The sequence below is a fragment of the Silene latifolia genome, chromosome 4 (genome assembly GCF_048544455.1).
Source record: "Silene latifolia isolate original U9 population chromosome 4, ASM4854445v1, whole genome shotgun sequence".
NCBI classification, from domain to species: domain Eukaryota; kingdom Viridiplantae; phylum Streptophyta; class Magnoliopsida; order Caryophyllales; family Caryophyllaceae; genus Silene; species Silene latifolia.
Genome location: NC_133529.1, coordinates 23,573,140 through 23,585,739, shown reverse-complemented (window position 1 = coordinate 23,585,739; position 12,600 = coordinate 23,573,140). Strand labels below are relative to the sequence as shown.

Genomic DNA, 12,600 nt, shown 5'->3' with positions numbered 1-12,600 from the left:
ATTCAGATATATATGCCACTTATGGGACATCCAACTTTATTTACTCCAAAGGAGTACCAACTGCCAAACTTGCCATTTTCTTATTACTAGAAATATGTGAACCGATATGACTCTCACACTATATTTCACGTGTGCTTTATTGTTCAATTTGGCAAGAATGTAATTTTTCATTTCATATTTTTTCTATGACTAATGTATAGCTCGCTATACCACATATAGGGCTAAACTGTCTATAATTAAATCATAGATTTTAATGTAACATATCACATTTTGATAAGGTAATAAAAGTGGTATCATAATACATCTTCATAACCAAATGAATACCATCATTTCTAATTCCATGAACCTCTACTTGATGTATTTCATATTGAAAACAAACCACCGAACTTCGGTTCGGTTGGGGATAATTTACTTGTTTGTTTTTACCAAATTTTTCCTTATCATTCTCCCCCTAAGGTGGTAAAAACCATAACCACCTTAGACCTTAATTTCTCATATCACCGATAAGAATTTATATGGGCATTTTTGTATATTAACAAAATCTTTTGGGGAGTAACATATAATGCAGTTGGATTTTAAGTGTGCTGAATCACAATGCCCAATTCGGAGACTAACGATTCCATATAATAATCAAACTGTGATCTCCAATATTAAATATATTCGGTCTTCGTGTAATGTCTTGCCTTTAATAAATTTACACGAGAGAGTTTCAGCACTTATATTTTTCTTAAGATAAACTTCAGGTTTATCAAAACGGGTATAATAAGAACCCGGATGGCCTCACTATGTCACATCTGAATTATTTCATGTCAACTTTCTAAGAATCCGGCCAGATAAATGATGTAACATCTGACATAGGACACAATAAGTGTCTCATATAAGTAAGCAAGACTCGTCAATATTCCAATAAAGAATATATTACTCTTTGAGTATTTTCATATGACTTTCATGAAATATTCACTTTCATGAGATATTTTCATTTCTTTCAATGAACAAATTTGGCCATATCATTAAGCTCAAGTAAGGCTTCTTTACTTGGCTCATCAAATGCCACATTATTAGGCTCAATTAAGGCCGCAACATTAGGCTTATCATAACGCCGTATTCTCGATCTCTGCTACAGACAGAGTCTTTATGAGATGTCACATTCACTCAAACAATGAATCAAATTTCATATCTCATTATACTGTTCAACTTCAGGTGAACAAGAATCAATTCGCAAATAAATTTGCCTTCATAAAGACCGCTTTAAATTGAACAACGGTTCATATACTCAGAGACGTGGACTTCTGGCCACTTACACTTATACAATATGAATATATTGTACGGATGAGACGGTGTTAAATTAGTACACACCTTTAAAAACTTTGAACTTTCCAAAGTCATAATATGGACATATCTCTCATCCCTGTAAAATAAATCTTTTGGAATTTCAAATCCAAAATTATAGGATATGTCCTTTTTCTAAACTTGTTTATTAAATATAAATGGAACTTCAGGTCCAAGCAGTAATATACCCCACTGATTAATTTCACATATACATCATAAAATCGTTATACGTAAATAAAGTTGTCAATAAATATCAACTGCATGCTAATAAGCTTGTTAAGTACAAATTATACTTATGAATCATGTATACTCCGTAATAGTTTGTATATACAACTATTTATTTACTACAAAACATAAGCTTTATTTCGGCAACCTGGCATCACACGCACCACAATTTATAAGACCAAAACATCTCTCCAACAATTTATAACTTAATACGGAGTAATATATGAACTATCATGACTATATACATTAATACATGTGAAAGATTGAGGATCACATACCATGTAGTGTAATTAAAATTCATACAGTAACTAGCCCTAGCAACTTTGGATCTTAAAGATTTAGCGTATGGCCCATTCTTAAACATTGATTTAATAGTTCATGTTTTCTTGATGCCGTCTTAGTATACAAGAAATAGCGAAAAATTTTAATAACCCACAAACATCAATCCTTTGACAATTGTGATATAAAACACATTAACCTTGAGTGCTTATACAGATGTTAATCCCTTGTTTAACATATCATAGACAAACAAAGTATACATGTCAAGTTGTAGTAACGATATGCTGCGATGGCCAATGGGTAGATACAATTCAATTTGAGTAATAGTACTAGATGAATAGATGACTATCATAACCCTCAAATAATACTCTAGTAGGAGTAGATTATAGTTAGAGTAACTTACCGATATGATCTATAATAATTATGATTCGTATATAGAAAATATGATCAAATAATCCTTTTGTATTCAGCAGTAATCGATGATGCGATTCTCGTCAGTCAATTATAGATATTGATATTTGGTAAGAGACGAATAAGGATAACCAAGGGTAAATAAAAACAACAAAATTCTAACAAACGCACAAAATCTACGTGTTGTATACCAATTAAGACTTAAGCATGTGTGATATTACAATTAAATGAAAAGTTGAACTCTAAACACGCACCGATCGATGTGTTCCTCTTTCATTTATGAGATGTAGATTATAACTGATGTTTTGTATTGTCGCATAGGGTTTATTAATTATCGTATGAATGATAATAATTACGTTATAATTATAATACAGTATAAAAACCGGACGTACCTTTATAAGCTGAATAAGAGAATAAGATCTGATATAAACCTCCAGATTATCAGATTTGAATAATAAGTAATCGTTGTCAATTTTATTGCCCAGTCGGTTAGGATTCGTGCTGATAACGTGTTATAAATAATAGAGAGTTATAGAGACAATAAATAGACCAGAAAGTGTAATCGAACTTTATTCATGGAGGTATATATAGTAAAAGAAATGATGTAATATGAATAGAGAATATCTCTCCTAAATATATATGGTAATATATGGACATCCAAATAATATCTATAGATATTTCATAACACTTTGAATTTTATATTCAATTTTCACTTTTTACCCCACTACTTTTTGTTGACCTTTTCCATTTTTATCTCAAGAGAATCTTTTTATTTTTCAATTTGAATTTCAAAAACAAACAAAAAAGTAAAGAATTTTCCGAATTGCCTCCTAAAATTCCCAAAATCACCAATCTAGTTCACTTCATTGGTCATCAGTTCGCTTCACCTCCTCGTATAACTCAAAAAACTAAAAAAAGCAACAATCTTTTCCCTCCAAAAACCAAAAACTAGCGAAAAATCTTACAAGGGTATATCAAAAATACCCTAAACTAAGATTTTTCGTTCGTATTTATTGTTCTAACTATCCAATTATAATCTGGGTAGTTGAAATTTTCTTCATTTAGTGAAAAAATTAGAGGTTGAAGGTACAAAAATGGCGGAAAATGGAGGTAGTAGTAATTCAGAGGGAAGTCAAAAGGAAAGGAAGAGAGTAGGGTTAGTTTATGATGAGAGGATGTGTGATCATCATACTCCTGATGGTTCTGATCATCCTGAATGCCCTGATCGAATTAGGGTTATTTGGGATAAACTCACTGTTTCTGGTCTGATTCATAGGTTAATTTTATTAATTTTACTTGTATTTTTTTGTTTAATTTGGTTGTGAGTTTATGATTATCTTTTGTTGTTTGAATTTTATAGTTTGATGCTAAATATGGTGCATTAAACGATATTTAATCTTGGTTATGATTTATGTTTTTACTTTGCTGTTTGATTTTTATCGCGGGGTAAGGGGGGTCGGATGTATGCAGCATTATCCGTGTGTCATCCATGCAAAGGGATTGTTTCCGAATGACCTAAGATGAAAATTGCGTTGGAAGGACTCCTTTTTCACAATAGAATGAAGCGCAGACACTATAGTGAGCAAAATATGTGAGGAAATTTGAACAAACATATAGAATTGAATTAATAGAGAAATTAGTGTTTAAAAAAATGGGTTGGATTGAGGAGTTATGTGGAGCCAGGGTTTTCTGTAACCCATTTATAACATAGTCACTGTTTCCTTTGAATCGGCCTTAATCCCTAGATTTGTTATTTTTACTGTTTGGCAAGCTTGTGTCCTTTTTTCTGCTCTGGTTATTACTTGTCGAGGCTGCACTGTGGCTGGCATGCCAGTTTTCATTTGATTTAATTGCGACTTTATCAAGTATCATATGTTACCATTAAACTCCCTTTGTTGATGGATAAACTTCCTGGAATTCCTTGTTTGGTTGTCCATGAATAAACTAACTAGTTGTTACTTAGTTTTTGTGGTCATCTTGTTCGTGACTAAGACGTTATTTATTCATGTGCATCTTAGTGTGCTACTTCATTCCCATGCAGAAGAAACCAAGAAGTTATTTATTCATGTATGGAGGTAGTATATTAAAAGACATTAATTCAAGATCATTCAATTATGTGGGGCGAATAGCACTGATATATAAACCGAATCTATGATGCCATGAGGCAAAAACGGAAGCTAAAAAGAAGAAATGCAACATAATCTAACAGATAATGCGGATACTGATATTCTTTAAGTGTTAACTACCGTACTTACCAAAAGTGTTTTTTTTTTTTTAATAATGGAACTGATAGTCCTATGGATTGTTAGAAATATGTTCTATTAATTTCGAAATAACCTAACCCGGTAGCTGAGATGATCTACATTGTGCATATTAATCATGTTTGATTTCTTCTCTTCAGGTGTGAGATCTTGAATGCCAAAGAGGCAGAAGATAAACACATACAGTTAGTTCACTCCAAGTATCATGTTGATATGATAAAAACTATAAGCTCGAAGCAATTTGATTCCAAAAGAAAAAGGATTGCTTCTCAATTTAATTCTATTTATCTAAACAAAGGTTCATCAAAAGCTGCCTACCTGGCTGCGGGCTCCGTTCTGGAGGTAAACAAGTCATATCTCAGCAAACTACTAAGCTTCGTCATTTATTGAGTAGCCTCAGATGTCATAAGTTAAACTTTTTATTGCTGTCTTGTAATACCATGCTGATTACTTGAGTTTCCTGTCATCCCTTGCTCCATTTAAAAACTAATAGTTTACTTTTCTGGTTTTATAGAAATACATTTAGAAATCTACAAGAGCCAACTAATCAAAGAAAACTAAATATTGTAGATCTTATGCTGATGTAAGTAAACAAAATAATACCTTATGCCTCTGCATAAGAGGAGCTGATTGAGAACTTATGTCTCAAACCTTTACCCGTCTCAAGTCTCAACATAACTGGCCAGTGTAGAGTTTTTTAACTTTTTAGGCCTGCCCTCTTTTGAGGTTATTCTTAAAGTGGTTACTGTTGCTTAGAATTTTAAACTTGAACTGAAAGTATTTAATCGCTTTGAGTTCGGAAAGCATTTGCCATATTTGTTAAAATCCCACATAAGATCTACTATAAGAAATGGGTTGTCTGTAAACTTTTTTTGTAGATTGATATCTTTGACTTGGATGTTATATTATCATGACCCCTCCCTTCCCAACTTTAAGCAGATTCTTTAACAGGTTCTGGAGCTTTGTAGCATTGAATAGTCAATCTGAGAAAAAAGTTTCAAGTTTGCTTGATATTCTATACCGAGTCCTATTATGCTTTTTTTAGCTTTACCCTTGTTATATTCGTACGCTGTTTCTATTAGATCTATGAGAAGGCATTGACTAGTTCAATACGCTCCCATGAATAAAAATGAAGTGTTTTCAGAGGGATACTTTAGGCACAAACTCATATTTCATATAGCCTTGTGCTGAGATCGTAGAGATGCGTAGTGTTCAGATTTCTGATGATGACCTTTCCTTATCACATGGTACAAGGAAGATTTAACAGGAAAAGTATTTTTTGTATTACTCCTATCTATGAGAAAATATTTTGGAGATACAAAATTTCCAACATAATTTACTAAAGTGAGATACCGATCAGATGAACAAATTGTGTCTTTAATCGTACTCTTTGTTTCAGTATTGTTATTGCCTAAGTTAGTATGTTTCTGTAAATAGGCTGCAGAGAAAGTTGCTCAAGGTGATCTCGATTCTGCTTTTGCAATTGTGAGGCCTCCAGGGCATCATGCTGAGCAAAATGAGCCAATGGGCTTTTGCTTTTTCAATAATGTGGCTATTGCAGCCAGTTATTTGCTGAACGAAAGAGTGAGTGTCCATTACCCATGTTACTCTAGCTACATTATCAAATTTGCGCTTGTTATTGGACTTAACAGTTGTCTAATGATTCCCATTGGCACGTTCATTATTTCAGCCAGAATTAGGTATCCGCAAGATCTTAATTGTAGATTGGGATGTTCATCATGGTAATGGCACTCAAAAAATGTTCTGGAAGGATCCCCGTGTTCTCTTCTTCTCAGTACACAGGTAATCCTCAAATTGGTATTGCACAATGTATGATTGCTTAAATGAAGGAATGCTTTGAAATGGTTTAAGTTATTTTGCTTCCGTGGATTAAGACTTATAGGGCCTTCTTGTTGGGTTCAAGGTTTATTAATATTATTATTATTATTATTATTATTATTGTTATTATTATTAATTGTATTCTTGATCCCCATTTCTTCAGGCATGACTTTGGGTGTTTCTATCCTGGAAGTGATGATGGGTCTCATACTATGATTGGAGAAGGGCCTGGGGAAGGATACAATATTAATGTTCCTTGGGAACATGGTCGCTGCGGTGATCCAGACTATTTTGCAGTTTGGGAACATTTGCTAACTCCAGTTGCCAATGAATTTAAGCCAGACTTAATCATAGTTTCTGCAGGATTTGATGCAGGTTTGATAAGCTAAATGCCTAATTATAATGAAGGTTTTTCATAAATTGTTGCTTTGCCTCTTCACAATCTCTAGTCAAGAAAGTATAAAACTAATGGTTGATCATATTTATGGTGCGACGCTTATCCCAATTACTTCTGATTGTTGCTCGTTTATGTGTTTTTAGCAACTCTGTTTAGAGATACACTTATCCCATTTTAGTATTCTTTATCTGTGCAATGTAGATTTGCAGCACCTTATTTGCCCTGCATCTTGATCTAGTGACACAATTTAATATGTAAAGTTAATGTTTTACTAGATTGTTGCATTTAATGTAAATTTTCATTTGGCAATGATGTGTATTAAGAGAATAAAATGGCTATTAACTTTGTTGCACCCATTGGTTGATGTTAAAATTTACTTCATGCAAATCATGTATGGAAACTTTTCCCACCCCGTCATACAACATTATTGTACATAGATGCGCTTAGTAATTGGCACCTATTATGTATGCTATGCATAATGATTATCTCAAATTGTTTGCAACAGCTGTTCACGACCCTCTTGGTGGCTGTTGTATTACCCCATATGGATACTCCATCTTGTTGAGCAAGGTCAGTTTTTTTGATATTCTGATAAAAGGTAAAACATTCACTAGTATGCATTATAAATAAAAAAAAAAAAAACTGGAAGCTGAATGGGCCATTTGTTTATCTTTATTCCAAATTTATTGTCTCCATTTGACTATGGTGGGAAACCTCTGTCAACTTTGTCACCTATGCATAAAAATACAATGTAAAACTTGACAGGTTTGATTTATAGACTATAGTTCATAAAACAATCGAGGAGTATAAAGTTGTACTATTATATTGTAAGAAAATATTGCCGAGCGTCAACTTTATTTGACAATCAAGGGGTTTAAAATTATCAGCTGATTATGACTGCAACAGTGTTCCATAATTGAAGGATGTAAAAAAAATATGCTATAGATAGCTTGTCTTCTCGTTTTCGCGTGTCTGCTGATCTGTTCCATCTAATAACTCCCTGGCTTTTTTTTTTCATTTTGTGCAGTTAATGGATTTCGCTCAAGGTAAAATTGTGCTTGCTTTAGAAGGTGGATATAATCTTGAGTCATTAGCACACTCAGCTCAAGCATGTGTGCAAGTCTTGTTAGAAGAAAAACCAATAAATGGATCTTCTGATGGAGATCCATTTGAATCAACATGGCGTGTCATAGCAAATGTGAGTTCTTGTATCTATTTGTTTTGGGACCACCTTTTGGTACTGCTATCACGTCTAAAAAGGCTCAAATGAATCTTAGGTCCGGCAAAACTTGAGTAAATACTGGCCAAGCCTTTCTGATGAATTGCCAAGGAAGCTAACAAGCCGGACAGCTCCTCCATCTCAGGTACCCCTCTTAGTCCCTCTGATTCTTGACGTTTTCCAATGAAAAAGATATCGCAAAATCAAAGTACCGCATACCCTCCTTGTAGATGGAGATGATGTGTTCGATTCTAGGTAAGGGAGCTATTCTGGGCGTAAATGTACTTAAGAGTAAGATACAAATACACACGAGACTGTTTACAAAATAGTTCTAAGTAACGCCCGAGCTGGTCTCGGTCTTTCTCTCTGTGGACTTGAGGTCCGTGGAGCCACTCCCTCCTTGGCTTGTACCTGAAAGCAAGAGCAAACTTAGCCTCGGGGCTTTCGAAGAAGCCCCTCCGACGCCGTTCTCTTTAGGTTACTTTGTGTCGGCCTGATACCTCTTGAGGAGTTACCTTTTACCGGCTTTAGTAGTGAGAGAAAGCCTTTTAGAGAGTGGGAGATTAGGTTTAGAACCTGAGATTGTGTTGTTTTGCATGGTGAACACTAATCCCTATTTATAGGGCAAATGGTGAGGATCTCGAGGTGCTTACGTGGCGGTTCCCACGCAAGCCTCTCTCAGCTCACGTCATGGTGCCGATGTGTGTCGCGGAGTTGGCGACTTTTGTTCCCTTGGACCTTCATTCTGGTCGGCTTCGAGCCGACCAGTAGGTTGGGAAATGCTTAGGCCGACTTGTATGATCCCTTGGGGTGTGGTCGGCATTCATCTCAGCATGGGCGTTTAGATTTTGGGCCTGCTGGATCAAGGAGCGATCCCTTAATTAGGCCTTGCCAAGGGATTGGGCCGTAGATTCGCGCCTCATCAGGAGCTATGTCGTCACATCATCAAAGCACTTGCTTGAAAGAAATTGGTAAGTATCAAAGAATCCGCCGAAAAAGGAAATTTGGAAAGGATACATGAATCTACAAGAGTAATTGATCTCGGGACTGTTATGAAATTATTGTCTGGCCACCTCTATTCGATCTTTATTGTATCACATTGTGAGAGATGACTCCTATACATAACCGAGGGACTTCTGGAACAAATTTGAGAAGAAAGTAGTGTAACATAGATGGTAACTTTTTTAAAGGGCTATATATTAAACTGAGTTTAAGCATATCTGTGAATGAATCCTGCGTACTATCTGCCCTAGAATTGTTTTTTTAGCTTGCGAAGTGCTGAATACAGCTGCTCCACTTGAGAATGCTGAAATGTCTGATTTTAGGCTTCCTTTTGGCCAACACATATTCATGAATAGAAATGACTAACTAGGGGTTCACTTAAGTGGGTCTAAAGTTTTTTATTGAATACTATTTGGCTTAGAGGATAAAAACATGAAAGGGTTTCTAAAAATCTCATGTCCCGTCTTCTGACTAGTTTGAAACATATTGTAATTGTAATTGAAACATTCATCACTGAGTAACGTTTATGGGATCTTCCAAAAAAAAGCTGTTTCTGCTATTCTGTGATCAATGTTATGATACAATGTGATAAAACATGTAACGGAGTTGAACAAGTTATTTGATTTGAAAGGCGTCCTTTTTTTTCTTTTCTTTTTTGGCAAGTTTAACTTGGTTAATATGCTTGGGGTCATCAGGTATCTGTTATAATCTTATGGGCATCTTCTGTAAACAGCTGTTGATAGAAACAAGCTCTGATTCTGAAGTCGAAAATATAGATGAAGCTGTCAATAGTATAATACAGCCTCTTTCAGAATTGAAATTCAGTGAGGGTCAAGGTACAGATTTACACTTTTTTTAACAGCACCATCCATAAGCTTCCCTTTTTTTTGTAGCGAATAACTTTGTTGAAGAACAGATCAGCTGGAGACAGCTTCATCTACGTGGAGGAAGGAGCTTAGATTATTTGATGTCTGGTATGCAACCTATGGATCTAATATGTGGACACCTAGGTTCCTCTGCTATATACAAGGAGGACAGGTAACTACAATAAGCCTCTGACATTTTCTTAACAGATACGAATTGGACTGTGTTTTTTGGATTTTAATGTTGCCAGTTTGCCGCCACATGTTCTTGCGAGTGTTGACGGAGTTCTGTTGCATGTTCTGTTGATTAAAAAATAAAAAATAAACTTGCATGAGATAGTCTTACATATAAGACCAACCCCTGAACTAAATACAGTAATTAAATATAGGGTTTTTTGTCAAAAACTACCTTATATTTAGGTGTATTTGTAAAAAGACTACCTTATATTATTTCTTTTGTTTTCAACTACCTTTGTTTTCTTTATTTTTGGTCAATAACTACCTACGCTAAGAATTTAGACATATTTGGTCTATTTTCCAGCTTTAACATATCTCACATGACTCTTTTATGTTTTAATCTTACTAAGGCCCGATTTTGGGAAGTCATAAAGTACTTACGCTAAACTTTAGTAGATGTTTGTAGTTATTATTGAAATGTGAAATTTATTAATTTTGCTTATCTGAAGTTAAATTTTGGTTTGGACGCAGTTGATCATTGTTGTTTGATGTTAAGAAAGTCATGTGAGATAGGTTAATGTCACTAAATCGACCAAATCTCGCCATATTTTTAGCGTAGGTAGTTTTTGACCAAAAAATGAGAAAACAAAGGTAGTCTAAAACAAGAAAAATAATATAAGGTAGTTTTTTTACAAATACCCCTAAATATAAGGTAGTTTTTGACAAAAACCCCTTAAATATATGATGCATCCAAGTATCTGGGCTGGTCACACATATGTGAGGCCATCTCATTCAAGACTCATTGAAGATTTGCGTATAATTATATCCTCGCACTAGCTTTAACTTTTGAAAATATTAGGTGGAAGGTATGCAGAAGTCGTGCGCAGGTTCTATGGATAAAACCCCACCAAAAGAAACTTTGTGGAAGAGTATCTCTCACAGGTTATTCTTTGGCCGTGAATTTACTCGTACATGGGGTCCTGGAGGAGTTGCTTTCCTTCATCCTCAAAGTACTTCACAGGATAAATCTCACATTTGCATGTATAGAATTACGTGAGTGATTCTTTTCCCTTTTAACTTATTTAATAATGCTAAATTTCTAGGTTTAGGATTTAGAACTTAATTTGTGGCCATCGTGCAGTTCCGCGCTGCTTATGGTAATTGGCTTCCATGTACTTGGGAAAACTCACTACTACTTCTTTTGTGCAGGTTAGAGCAGTTTAATGATGTTTTGTTTCAAGAAAACATCATGGATGACACAAGTTCACCCCTATTTGATTCCGAAGCTTTAAACACTATCAAGGATACCGGATCTTTCTCCCCAGAGGGTATTGAGGTGTGGAACACAACTTTTTATAGCCTTTTTCTTTTTTCATATTCTTCTTGAAGTATCAAATGTTTCAATTCAAAGTTGTTCTGTCATTCAAGAATTTGAAAGCATAAACTTTATAACTAAAGCCCGACTTCACCATATTTCCGCGTCATATGCTGCACTAGATTCTAACTCGTACTGCTGCTATTTCATAATCTCCTGCCTATCTGGTCATACAGTCTTACTCAAATGTTGAAGACTCTGAGACTGCTTTTGAATGACGCACAAATGAAAATTCCTTTCAGAAGTGCACTAGATTCTGACATTTAAACAATTTTTTTACGTTTCTTAATTTATCATTTTTTTCCGGCAAAAAGACCCATGTTTACCTTCAAGTTTCTGAGTTGTACCAAAATGATCGGTGGTAACATTTAAAATACCCTCCCCCTCAGGCCTCAACTACCGTTCAGGCGTTCATGCATAAATTACCGATCTGAAAACAGGCATAAACAAATGGCTTGATTTTAACTGTATGCATTTGTGAATCTAATCCAAGAAGCTATTGATCTCTATTCTCCAGGAAGGATGGTATCACAACGTTGTCTTGCTGGGCGAGGAGCAAGGCATCCCCATCTTAACTATGACGTATGTTTTACGTCTCCTTCAACTTACAAACATGATCACACGAATATGTTGTCTTTGACATAATGAAGTTCTTCAATTTTTCGTTTTTCAGGTGTGATCTTAATGACCTAGAAGAATTCAAAACTGAAAAGGTACCTCTAGTTCCTCCAGCCAACAACTATGCTAATACCTTAATTCGAGGTCTCTCAGGAAACGGACCTCTTTCCCAAGAAGAAGCATCAGCCTATGTAGCGGATGCTGCTAGAAAACCCCTCTTGTATTAGAGGGGCCTTATTGCTAGACCTAGTAAACCGACCATTTGGTCGGGTTAGGTCTGATTATTGTGGACTTGTGAACATTTAAGATTGCATCGGAGACACTACTTCACTAGTATGAATCCTGTACATATTTGTCAGTTTGCTACAGAGACGAAGCTTAGGGCTACTAGTCCAAAGAAGCTTATGTTGCTGTTTATTGATGTGAAACACTCTTTAATTTAGTAATGATTTGGTTATTAGTGAGCTTTTATCTGTCAACATAGACTTTGAAAATACAGCATATACCGTTCTGCGGCGAGAAATACTGCCACATGATGACCTATAGTTTCTGGGATGATCAGGGTCAGTAGATTGGGGATGAGATGACGCCTTGAATGGTGAATT

General features: G+C 35.1%; 1 protein-coding gene across 1 annotated transcript; it reads left to right on the top strand.

Annotated features, from left to right (window-relative positions):
• The first annotated feature begins 3,001 nt into the window (after positions 1-3,001).
• LOC141653262 (histone deacetylase 5-like) lies at positions 3,002-12,459 on the top strand. Its single transcript, XM_074460973.1, has 14 exons — positions 3,002-3,520; positions 4,646-4,847; positions 5,943-6,089; positions 6,196-6,308; positions 6,508-6,719; positions 7,247-7,311; positions 7,769-7,939; positions 8,019-8,105; positions 9,696-9,798; positions 9,879-10,000; positions 10,862-11,055; positions 11,212-11,338; positions 11,895-11,959; positions 12,051-12,459. Exons 1-14 carry the CDS (start codon positions 3,339-3,341, stop codon positions 12,220-12,222), a joined length of 1,962 nt encoding a protein of 653 aa, XP_074317074.1. The 5' UTR covers positions 3,002-3,338; the 3' UTR covers positions 12,223-12,459.
• Positions 12,460-12,600: the final 141 nt, after the last annotated feature.